The sequence below is a fragment of the Gorilla gorilla genome, chromosome 11 (assembly GCF_029281585.2).
Source record: "Gorilla gorilla gorilla isolate KB3781 chromosome 11, NHGRI_mGorGor1-v2.1_pri, whole genome shotgun sequence".
NCBI classification, from domain to species: Eukaryota; Metazoa; Chordata; class Mammalia; order Primates; family Hominidae; genus Gorilla; species Gorilla gorilla.
The window spans coordinates 136,477,306-136,489,825 of NC_073235.2; the positions used below are offsets into that span (position 1 = coordinate 136,477,306).

General features: G+C 42.8%; 2 protein-coding genes across 6 annotated transcripts in view; both read left to right on the forward strand.

The window, feature by feature from the left end:
• UGT1A6 (UDP glucuronosyltransferase family 1 member A6) overlaps positions 1-2,275 on the forward strand; it is a 99,744-nt gene extending 97,469 nt beyond the window's left edge. For all 5 annotated transcript variants that reach the window (XM_031008570.3, XM_004033389.5, XM_031008569.3 and 2 more), the window contains exon 5: positions 1,227-2,275. In XM_031008570.3, the coding sequence (XP_030864430.1) occupies positions 1,227-1,524 (298 nt within the window). In that variant the 3' untranslated portion in view covers positions 1,525-2,275. The remainder of the gene's footprint in view (positions 1-1,226) is intronic.
• A 6,006-nt stretch (positions 2,276-8,281) lies between these two features.
• MROH2A (maestro heat like repeat family member 2A) overlaps positions 8,282-12,520 on the forward strand; it is a 60,183-nt gene continuing 55,944 nt past the window's right edge. The window contains 2 exon segments of the mRNA XM_031008671.3: positions 8,282-8,386; positions 8,605-8,786. Of these exon segments, the coding sequence (XP_030864531.2) occupies positions 8,293-8,386; positions 8,605-8,786 (276 nt within the window). The 5' untranslated portion in view covers positions 8,282-8,292.

The following is a 12,520-nucleotide window of genomic DNA, read 5'->3' on the forward strand; positions in this document are numbered from 1 at the left end:
ACTTTGTAATGACTGGCTCTCACAATAACTCGTGAAAACTCACTATCAGGAAGACAGCACTAAAGCACAGGGGATCTGACCCCATGATCCAAACACCTCCCACCAGGCCCCATCTCCAGCGTTGGGGATTACAATTCAACATGAGATCTGAGTGTGGACAAATATCCAAACTGTATCAGTCAACAGCGATCATAATTAGTCCTGAATAGGAGTGCCTTTTTTTTTCTTTCTTCTCCCTTTTCTACTTCCTCCTCCTTTTCCCTCTCCTCTTCAATCTCCTCTTCATTCCTGTAGCACCAAGGGTTGAAGCACCTAACCCGTTTTGGATTGAGATGTTCTGATTGGGCAATGAACACTGTCCAGAATAAACAGAAATCCATTTTGCACTAAGTGGCTGCACAGACACTGCCTCATGCTAAATCTAGCACCTGGATAGTTTAATGTTTCAATGACTGAATTACAAATATATCATCACCTTGGATTTGGCACTTACAAATGGCTTTTAATTTGGCCAGAGGTGGTTGTTTACAACTTCAAATAGGAGACTATTCATAATTTCTGACGTGACATTTTCCTTTCTTTATTTTACTATATGAAAATATAATGAAATTTCTCACAAAATATCACCAAAAAGAAAAGAAGAAGAGTAGGAAGCAAGGTTAAAATATTTCTAAAATATAATTTTGGTCTTTCTTTTTCTCCCTTCCTTCCTCCGTCCCTCTCTCCTTTCCTCTCTCCCTCCCTCCCTCCCTTCCTCTCTCCCTCCCTTCCTCCTTTCCTTGCTTCCTTCCCTCCTTCTCTTCCTTCTTTTTCAAGAGATCAATAACATTTATTAAGAATAAGGTTCTTAATTATAACCTTTCAGGTTATAATAGTAACACAGCCTGGGCAACACAATAAGACCTTGTTTCTACAAAAAATTTAAAAATTGGCCAGACATAGTGGTGCATGACTGTAATTCCAGCTACTCTGGAGGCTGAGGCAGGAGGATGGCTTGAGCCCAGGAGTTGGAGGCTGCAGTGAGCCATGCTTGTGCCACTACACTCCAGCCTGGGCAACAGGGCAAGACTCTGTATCTAAAAACAACAACAACAACAATAATAGAAACAGGTTTCCTTTCCCAAGTTTGGAAAATCTGGTAGTCTTCTTAAGCAGCAATGAGCATAAAGAGAGGATTGTTCATACCACAGGTGTTCCAGGCGTAACGAAACTGTCTTTGTGTTTAGCTACAAGGAGAACATCATGCGCCTCTCCAGCCTTCACAAGGACCGCCCGGTGGAGCCGCTGGACCTGGCCGTGTTCTGGGTGGAGTTTGTGATGAGGCACAAGGGCGCGCCACACCTGCGCCCCGCAGCCCACGACCTCACCTGGTACCAGTACCATTCCTTGGACGTGATCGGTTTCCTCTTGGCCGTCGCGCTGACAGTGGCCTTCATCACCTTTAAATGTTGTGCTTATGGCTACCGGAAATGCTTCGGGAAAAAAGGGCGAGTTAAGAAAGCCCACAAATCCAAGACCCATTGAGAAGTGGGTGGGAAATAAGGTAAAATTTTGAACCATTCCCTAGTCATTTCCAAACTTGAAAACAGAATCAGTGTTAAATTCATTTTATTCTTATTAAGGAAATACTTTGCATAAATTAATCAGCCCCAGAGTGCTTTAAAAAATTCTCTTAAATAAAAATAATAGACTCGCTAGTCAGTAAAGATATTTGAATATGTATCGTGCCCCCTCCGGTGTCTTTGATCAGGATGACGTGTGCCATTTTTCAGAGGACGTGCAGACAGGCTGGCATTCTAGATTACTTTTCTTACTCTGAAACATGGCCTGTTTGGGAGTGCGGGATTCAAAGGTGGTCCCACCGCTGCCCCTACTGCAAATGGCAGTTTTAGTCTTATCTTTTGGCTTCTGCAGATGGTTGCGATTGATCCTTAACCGATAATGGTCAGTCCTCATCTCTGTCCTGCTTCATAGGTGCCACCTTGTGTGTTTAAAGAAGGGAAGCTTTGTACCTTTAGAGCGTAGGTGAAATGAATGAATGGCTTGGAGTGCACTGAGAACAGCATATGATTTCTTGCTTAGGGGAAAAAGAATGATGCTATAAAATTGGTAGGTGGTGTATTTGAGAAGATAATCATTGCTTATGTCAAATGGAGCTGAATTTGATAAAAACCCAAAATACAGCTATGAAGTGCTGGGCAAGTTTACTTTTTTCCTGATGTTTCCTACAACTAAAAATAAATTAATAAATTTATATAAATTCTATTTAAGTGTTTTCACTGGTGTTGCATTTATTTATTGTTAAGTTGCATTTTCTAATTACAAAAGTAATGCATGATTATGACAGAAAGTTTGGAAAATATAGAGGTTCACACACACACGCCTTCATTGCGTGTGCATGCATAAATGCATGAGAAAAGAAAAATAACCGGTAATCACATCGCCCAGAAATAACCCCAGTTACAATTGTGGCAGACACACATACTTATAAATATTGCAGATATATTAAGTATACCTAGTGTTTGCTAACACTCTTTCTTCTACTCTGTCATGAAGATTCTCCCAAGGTGTTTTTGTATAATATTTAATTCATTTTCAGTGGCCAAGCAGTATTCTATTTCATGGATATACCAGGATTTATTTAACCATAACTTCTGGTTGGATTCACCCTTATTATTTTGTTTAATTAAAAAAAAAAAGACCTCGGCTGGGCACAATGGCTCATGCCTGTAATCCCAGCACTTTGGGAGGCCGAGGTGGGTGGATCACCTAAGATCGGGAGTTTGAGACCAGCCTGGCCAACATGGCAAAACTCCGTCTCTGCTAAAAATATAAAAAATTAGCCGGGTGTGGTTGCCAGCACCTGTAATTCCGGCTAATTGGGAGGCTGAGGCAGGAGAATTGCTTGAACCGGGGTTGGGGGGTTCGGAGGTCGGAGGTTGCAGTGAGTCCGGATCATGCCACTGCATTCCAGCCTGGGTGACACAGCCAGACTCTGTCTCAGAAACAACAACAACAACAAAACAACAACAACAACAATCTCACTGGACATCCTAGTAGCTAAGGCTTTCCACATATTCATGATTACTTCTGTTGGAAAGTGCTTTACAACAAATTGCTAGTTGTCTCAGTCTGGGTTCCCCTGAGATGAGGATTCAAGGGCCAGGAGTTTATTTAGGAAGTAAAGGAAACACTGATAGAGGAGTGGCAGAGTGAGAAGGGGTGATGGCCATCCACAGCTGGCTCTCTTGTGGTCAATCGGAGCTTAATCCTGCTGGGTGACTCTGGGAGCCAGTGGAGAAAAGACACCCCAGACTTATCCCAACGAGGAGCACGGCTGTTGGGTGCTTGAGTACTTGCCTCGTCAGGGATCAAGACGTACTCCCAGGTAGTAGTAATTTCTCTGCCCTTCCATTAGGCCACAAAGGGGGCTCTGACAGAGAAAGTTGATGAGAAAAAACACACGCCCTTGTCACTGAAGAGGTACACAGGGGATCTGTGTGGGGCACCACCTGCACTGCTACCCTGGGCAAATAGCTTGAGAAATCCCCACGCTGCATCCCCAAACTTACTATCAGCGTGTGAGGGAGACAGGTTCCCACACCCTCGTTAGCACAAAGTACTATCTTGAAAAAGAAAGCCTGTCAGTTTGATAGGAGAAAAGCAGGATCTTGTTTACAATGTGCTTTTATTATTGTTATGATTAGAGGTTGTATTTCTTTTCAAGCTGATGAGCCGTCTGTGTTTATTTTTTGGAGGATACCCTTTGCCCACTTTCCTATTGGAGTGTATTACCCTGAGGATTTGGTAAGAGTGCTTATTGCATTCACCAGAATGTCCTTTTTGTCATGTACTGTATTTTCTCTACTTTTTTTTTTTGCCTTGTTTTACTTTTTTTGTTTTGTATTACAAGCAGAAGTTTTAAATTTGTAAGCTTCAAATTGGAGCTGGGGTGGTGCAGAGAGTGAAGATTTCAGCTGGTTCCCTGACCCCAGCTCCATCTCCTTCCCTAGGCAGTGGCTGGAACACATTCTGTCCACTATTTCCCTCTCTACATCCTTGAGGCTGTGCAGTCACCCCTCAACTACGTTCACCCTCCTTCAAAGCCCTTCCTGTTCCACCCGGGGACCATCTCCCGGCCTCACTGCCCCTAGCTCCTTGACGCCCCAACCTCTCTCAGGGACCCCAAGCTGCCATGACCTCTAGCCAGCTCATGTTCATTTGCACCTTCGTGTCTGCAGCACTGAGGCACTCTTGTTTACAAGTGAGAGAACCCAACTCGGGATACCTTAAGCATAAACAGTATTTTTGTAAGGAGACAGGCCTGCGCTGGGTGGAGCCTCCCCTTCTCACTCCTGTCCCTGTTGGGTCAGAGTGCCAGCTTTCCTCTTCCCTCTCCTCGGGGTCTTTTTGGCCCCTCAATCCCCATATTCCTCTGCCCTAGCTCCCAAGATCCCACAAGAGACAGACTGGATTCTCTCTGGCCTGGAGCGCCACCTTCCTGAAAGTCAGAATCTGATTGGTCCAGCTGGATCAGGTGTCCTCTGCCTGTCCAACCATCAATGCCGAGAGGGATTACGGAGAGAAAAACATGGCTCCCACCATCCCATTGCTGTGGCTGCTTGGGCCACGGGAGAGGGAACCTTGTGAGCCGGGCAGAACCCACCCCGTAGAGACTGCCTCTGGGTCAGTCACATGGTTTGGCTGTGTCCCCACCCAAATCTCATCTTGAATTGTAATTCCCATTACCCCCATGTGTCATTAGAGGGACCTGGTGGGAAGTGATTTGAATTATGGGGGCAGTTATCTCCATGCTATTTGTGTGATAGTGAGTTCTCACAAGATCTGATGGTTTTATAGGGGGCTTTTCCCCCTCTTGCTCATACTTCCTCTTACCTGCCACCATGTAAGTAAGATGTGCCCTTGCTCCTCCTTCACCTTCTGCCATGATTGTGAGGCCTCCCCAGCCATGTGGAACTGTGAGTCCATGAAACCTCTTTTTCTTTATAAATTACCCAGTCTTGGGTATTTCTTCATAGCAGTATGAAAATGGACTAATAGAGTCAGCTTCTGCACAATATTTCCATTTTCCCACATTATGCCTTGGGCCTTTTGTGTATTTAAGCTCACAGGATGCTACGAATAAAGCGTTTTCTTATTTCCTGGGTAGTTCCCATAGAAGTAGTGGTGCAAAGTGCCATAGAGTGACAGCACCTAAGAGAAGCTGATTTTGTGAGTGGATTGTGAGTTCAATATTGTTGTCATAATCAGAAAAAAATGTATTTACTTTTTTTTTTTTTTTTTTTGAGACGGAGTCTCACTCTGTTGCCCAGGCTGGAGTGCAGTGGTGTGTTCTTGGCTCACTGCAACCTCAGCCTCCTGGGTTCAAGTGATTCTTCCTGCCTCATCCTCCTGAGTAGCTGGGATTACAGGCACATGCCACCCCACCACACCTGGCTAATTTTTGTATTTTTTAGTAGAGACAGAGTTTCCCCATGAAAAAAAGTATTTGCAATTTGGAAAGCCAAGCAGAGGCCAATTCTTCCTCCTTGGTCTCACTGTCTCCATGTCCTCTGTAGAGGACATGCTCAGGGGCCTCTTACTTTTGGCCATGGCTTACGCACTCGACCTGTGTGTAATTTAAAAATGACCCCTTTCTCCACTCCTCCTGATTGCCATATCCTTCACAATGTGACTTTGCAACTCTTCTCATGAAAAGGAGGAATCTATTTCTCCAGACTGTGGGTCCTGGCTGGCCTGTGACCTGCCCTGGCTGACAGAATGTGGCAGGTGATGAGCACTGGTTTCAAGTCTAGGCCTCAAGAAGCCTTCATATTCCCGCTCACTGTCTCAGAACCCTGTCCAGCTGCTATGAGAACAGCCTGGGTGAGCCCTGCTGCACAATGTCCCCATCACCCTAGTCACTTCAGCCAATAGCGAGCCAATGGCCAGCCCTCTAGCTGTCTGAGATGCATGGGTGAGACTCTAGTTGTGCTTGGCTGGACAGAGCACAGATCCACAGACCCACGCAGGTGACTCATACACTTGTGAACTATAATAATCGGTTGTTTTCAGTCATTAAGTTTTGAGGTGGTTTGTTACACAGCAATTGCTGACACATCCACTCCTGGCTCTAAATGTATCACTTTTCATGTGTTGAGTCCGAAGACCTTCAGAGGACAGAGATGTGTTCCACCTACCCTATATCCACTGCAGCATGGAAAGCCATGCTTAGCTGCACACAGTAGGCATGCAGTCTGGGCCTGTGGAATGGACTTGGCAACCACATCACCTCAGTGATCTTTCAAACGGAAAAGAAAGCTCAGTGGGGAGTGGGAGGAGGTAGTGCAGAGGGGCAGTCCTGTGAAAGAAGGGGCATGGGATAGCTGCTTGTGTCTATTTCATGTTGATCAATGTATCTCCAAGTGCAGAACAAGGAATAATGCAGGAATTTTATGAGGAAGAAATGTTGGGCATGATAAGAAAGCTCATTTTCTAACCATCTGAATTCCATGAAGTAGAAAGAGGCTGGTCCTGAGAGTAATGAGCTCCCTCGTATTGGAGGTGTCCAAGCACAAGCTGAGGAACTCCCATTTGGCTGGATAGGCAAACTTGGAGTGGAAATTCCACATAAGCAACCTTGGCCCTAGATGTCTCTGAGTTTTGTTCCTGTTGTCTTGCAGTGCATAGAAAGATTTCCCAAAGGCCAATATTTCATTGTTGTACCTATGATCTGGATCATCTCTCCTAGCTATAAATGACAGGGAAATCCTTTGGGCTCCACGTTTGGTTTAGGAAATCAGGGTGCCTCCTCTCCTACCTGTCTTTGATGTTCTTTATCTTGTAAGTATTGTGCTAGTGGAAATCCAATTTCTTATCCTGCAAGTCATCCAGTCCCCGGGAAGGAGGAGTGCTCTCCCCAGGGCCTCTCAGTCTGCCCCTCCTCTCCTCTCCAACTGTCCTGACCACACCTCCCCACCCAGGGCTCACATGACTGTGTTCCCCCTGGGACTTGGTTGTAAGCCATCCCCACTTCTACCATCTCCCTTTCCCAAACAGGCCCTTGTACTTCAGCACACACATGTGAATAACATAAATGTTGAATGACAACATGATGTGGAGTTTTCACCCCAGAGCCCTGTGCACTCTTCAAAGACCTGGGTTGATGGAGACTCAGGGAGGCAGTTGGATCTCAAAGTTCCAAGGGTCTGGGATCTAACGGTGATAGTTCTAGTGAAACCCTCCCACCCTGCCAAGAGACCCATTCCTATAAGAAATATGACTGAAGAGCCCAGCTGTCTCACTTTGATAACCAATTCTGCCATTTGCATTTCCATTGATGTGTATTGGGCAAAGAGCAGAGCTTTTTGTTGTGGTTAATATCTGTTTAATCCAGAAGAAGACCCTAAGGAAAGGTCAGTATTTAGGTCCCAGAGTAGCTCTTTAAAATCGTTTAAAGGAAAAGAGAGTATGGGATAGTAAAGGGCCATGGGATGGATCTTTGAGGATCAAGGAACTTGGGACAGGAGGAGAAAGGATCTGAGAGCTTTTCTTCCACCATCTCGACATCTATGTTGGTGTTTCTCAATTTTTAAGAAGCTGTGGATGTTGAGAGAACCCCTTAAAGGAGTTATGAGAGATGCTGATATGAATTTCTCATTAGCCATTAATTATCAGTGTCTAGAAGAGAGGGCGAGAGGGCTGTATTAAACTAAGGATATTATCTATTGCTGTGTAACAAATTATCATAAACTCAGTGGCTTAAAAGAACATCCATTGATTATCTCACGGTTCCACGGGCCAGGAGTCTAGGCATGGCTTTCCTTGGTCCTTTGTTTAGGGTCTCAGAGACTGCAGTCCTTTCTGGAGTTCAGCTTCCTCTTCCAAGCTCATGTGCTTATTGGAGAATTCAGTTTCTTATGGTTATAGGACTGAGGCCCTCAGTTCCTTGCTACATGGCCCTCACCACAGGGAGTTTGCATCATGGCTGTTTACTTTTCAAGGCCAGTAGAATGTTTCTGTTCAATCTGATAAGAGGGAATCTCATGCGGCATAGTGTGATCATGGGAATGACATCCCACCGTCTTTGCCATATGATATAATCCACTCGAGAGAGGGTCACCCATCACCTTTGCCATATTCTGTTGATTAGAAGGAAGTCACAGGTTCCACCCACACACTCTCAAGGGGATGGCTTTATTGAAGGGTGTGGGTTGTTGGGGTCATCTTAAGGTGTGTGTCACACCCCATATTTTACAAATTCTGTTGATCTCAAAAGAGCTTGAGGAAGAGATGACTGAAGCCATTACAGAAGAAGCAGTAGACTCAAGTGAGGAGGTGTCAGAGGAAAGAGACGACCTGGGGCCTCTTGAATTACATGACAGTGGTAAGAATGTCATCCACATTTCTGCTTTCCTGCCCCATCTCAGACACTAACTCTTTGACTGCAGCCCCAGCCTAAGTCTCCCTTTCTCCATCTGCACAGTGGATATCATACCACACATGAAGCTGGAGCTGCGCAGGTGGAGGCAAGGCCAGGGACACAAGGGCACCTCCTGTCATGGTCATTTCCACACTGCACCTGGGTGGCCTTTGTTTTCATAGGTACCTTTCAACAAGTCGTGAACCTCCTGGACATCATTGACAGCGAGTCAGCAAAGATGGACACGACAGGGGCAGGCCTTGACATGCGGAAGACCCTGGCCTCGGTGATAATCACGGAGAAGGCCACCACTGAGCCTTCTGTGGTGATAAACACTCTCATCCGCTGCCTGCAGGTGCCAGAGGTAGGACCGTCTTACCCACTGGGCTCAGCCACCTTTAGCTGTGTGTGCATCCATCCACCACCCAGCACGTAGTTACTGACTATCAGAGATGTGATGTGTGGTACTGGGATACAGAGATGGGCAAGACTGTGAGGTGCCTACTGCCTGAGGACCAATTGGGACCTGAGATGTTCATAATTTTTAAAAGTTCCCTTGTCTTCTGACACAGTGGGTTTGGGAGCCATTGTCCTAGAGCACATGAGCTGAGTTGCAAAGATGTTGAGCCAGTGGGCATGGGAGAGTAAAGATACACCAGACACAGTGTGCAGGGATGTTTGGCTAGTGGGGAGATGCTTAGCTGGGTTAAGGGGCTGGGGTAGAGAATGTTGGAGGGAGTGATACAAAGTGCAACCAGGGGACCTGGTGGGCTTGTACAGACAAGGTTTGCATCACGTGGTACCAGACAAGGTTTTGGACTAGACAAAGGTTTGGAACAGAGCTGATCCAAACCTTGCTGGGCACCACCCCCAGAGTTTCTGATTCAGTAAGTCTGGGGTGGAGCCTGAGAATCAGCATTTCTAACAAGTTCCCAAGTGATGCCAAGGCTGATCTGGAGAGCATACTTTGAGAACTGTTGGATTTTAGACTACCCTTTTGTCTTGGAGTAGGTAGCAAAGGGGTGCTATGAGCAGAGGAGCTTATTTATAAAAAGTTTTATTATTTTTGTTGGATTTGGGTTTGCATTTGCATTTTCCCCCTTTTATTTTTAGTTGACACATAACAATTGTACATATTTATAGAATACAAAGTGATATTTCAAAACATATATACAATGTGTAATGACCAAATCAGGGTAATTAGTATATCCAACACTGCAAACATTTATCAGTTCTTTGTGTTGCAAGCATTCAAAACTGTTTCTTCTAGTTTTTTGAAAATATACAATCAATCATTGTTAACTATATTCATAACCTACAGTGCTATAGAACACAAGAGCTTATTCCTTCTCTCCAGCTGTAATTTTGTATCTTTTAATCAACTTCTCCCTATCCACCCCTGCCCTTACCTTTCCCATACCCTAATACCGAAATTCTACTCTTGACTTCTATGAGCTCACCATTTTTATAGCTCCCATATATGAGTGAGAACATGTGGTATTTATCTATCTGTGCCTGACTCATTTCACTTGACATAATGTCCTCCAGTTTTATTCATGTTATGGTAAATGACAGGGTTTCTTTTTTTTATGATTGAATAATATTCCGTTGTCTATATATACCACATTTTCTTTATCCCTTCATCCATTGATGGGTACTTATGTTGATTCCATATCTTGGCTATTGTGAATAGTACTGCAATAAACATGAAAATGCAGATATCTCTTAGATATATTGACTTCCTTTCTTTTGGATACACACCCAGTAGTAGAATTGCTGGATCATAAGGTAAATCTAGTTTTACTTTTTTTTGAGAAACCTCCATAGAGTTTTCCATAATGGCTGTACTAATTTATAGTCTTACCAACAATGTGTGAGGTTTCCCCTTTCTCCACGTCCTTGCTAGCATCTGTTATTTTCTATATTTTGGATAAAAGCCTTTTTAACTGGAGTGAGATAATATCTCATTGTGGTTTTGATTTGCATTTCTCTGATGATTAGTGAGGTTGAGCATTTTTTAAATCCCTGTTGGCCACTTGTATGCCTTCTTTCGAGAAATGTCTGTTCAGATCTTTTGCCCATTTTTAAATTTGATTTTTTTGCTATTGAGTTGTTTGAGCTCCTTGTGTATTCTGGTTATTAATCCCTTGTAGGATGGAGAGATATTCTCCTATTCTGTGGGTTGTCTCTTCGCTTTGTTCACTGTTTCCTTTGCTGTGCATAAGTTTTTTGCTTGACATAATCCCATTTGTCTATTTTTGCTTTTGTTGCCTGTGCTTTTGAGGTCTTACACAAAAAATCTTTGCGCAAACCAACTTCCTGGAGCATTTCCCCAATGATTATTTTCTAGTAGTTTCATAGTTTCAGGTCTTGGATTTAAGTCTTTAATCCATTTTGATTTGATTTTTGCGTATGGTGAGAGATAGGGATTTAGTTTCATTCTTCTGCATAAGGTTATCCAGTTTTCCCAGCACCATTTATTGAAGAGACTGTCCTTTCACCATTATATGTGCCTAGCACCTTTGTCAAAAATGAGTTGACTGTAAATGCATGGATTGACATCTGGGCTCTCTATTCTGTTCCACTGGTCTATGTGCATGTTTTTATGCCAGTACCATGCTATTTTGGTTACTATGGCTTTAAAGTATATTTTGAAATCAGGTAGTATGATTCCTCCAGCTTTACTCTTTTTTGCTCAGGATTGGTTTGTCTGTTTGGAGTCTTATGGTTCCATGTAAAAATTGTCTGTAAAGAATGTCATTGGTATTTTGATAGAGATTTCAATGAATCTCTAAATTGCTTCTGGTAGTATTTTGATAATATTAATTTTTCTATCAGTGAGCATGAAATAGCTTTCCATTTTTTGGTGTCTTCTTCAATTCTTTTCATCAGTGTTTTATAGTTTCCCTTGCATAGATCTTTCACTTCTTTGGTTAAATTTATTCCTAGGTATTTTATATTTTTGTGGCTATTGTAAATGAAATGGATTTCTTGGTTTCTTTTTCAAAATGGGTGAAGTGTTCTGTTGTTTGCCATTTGGCATATACTAATGTTACTGATTTTTGTACGTTAATTTTGTAATCTGCAACTTAACTAAATTTATTTATCAGTTCTAACAGTTTTGGGATGGAGTCTTTGTATTTTTCTAGTATGAGATCGTGTCATTTGTGAACAAGGATAATTTGACTTCTTCCTTTCTATTTTGTATGCCCTTTGTTTCTTTCTCTTGCCTAATTGCTCTGGCCAGGACTTCCAGTATTATGTTGAAGAGCAGTGGTAAAAGTGGGCATTTTTGTCTTGTTCCAGATTTTAGGAACAAGGCTTTCGATTTCTTCCATCTGGTACAATGTTAGCTGTGGGTTTGTCATATATGGCTTTTATTATCGTGAGGTATGCTCTTTCTATGCCCAGCTTGTTGAGTTTTTAAAAAAATCATAAAGGGCTGCTGAATTTATCAAATACTTTTTTTTTAGCATATATTGAAATGATCATATGATTGTTGTTCTTGGCTCTGTTAATGTGATGTATCACATTTATTGATTTGCGTGTGTTGGACCATCCTTACATCCTTGGGATGAATCCCACTTGATCACGGTGAATGATCTTTTTATTGTGTTGTTGAACTCAGTTTGCTAATATTTTGTTGAGGATTTATGCGTCTATGTTCATCACAGATATTGGCCTATAGTTTTCTTTTTTTGCTGTGTTCTTGTCTGGTTTTTCTATCAGGGTAATGCTGGCCTTGTAGTATGAGTTTGGCAGTATTCCCTCCTTATCCATCTTTTTTTTTGAATAGTTTGGGTAGAATTGGTATTTGCTTTTATTTAATGTTTGGTAGAATTCAGCAGTGAATCCATCCGGTCCTGGGCTTTTCTTTGATAAGAAACTTTTTATTACTGTCGATCTCATTATTCGATACTGGTTCATCAGAGTTTTCTATTTCTTCATTGTTCAATCTTGGTAGTCTGTATGTGTCCAGGAATTTATCTGTTTCCTATAGGTTTTCAAATTTGTTGGCATGTAGTTGTTTGTAACTCTAATAACTCTAATAATTCTTTGTATTTATTTATTTATTTATTTATTTATTTTGGTGACAAG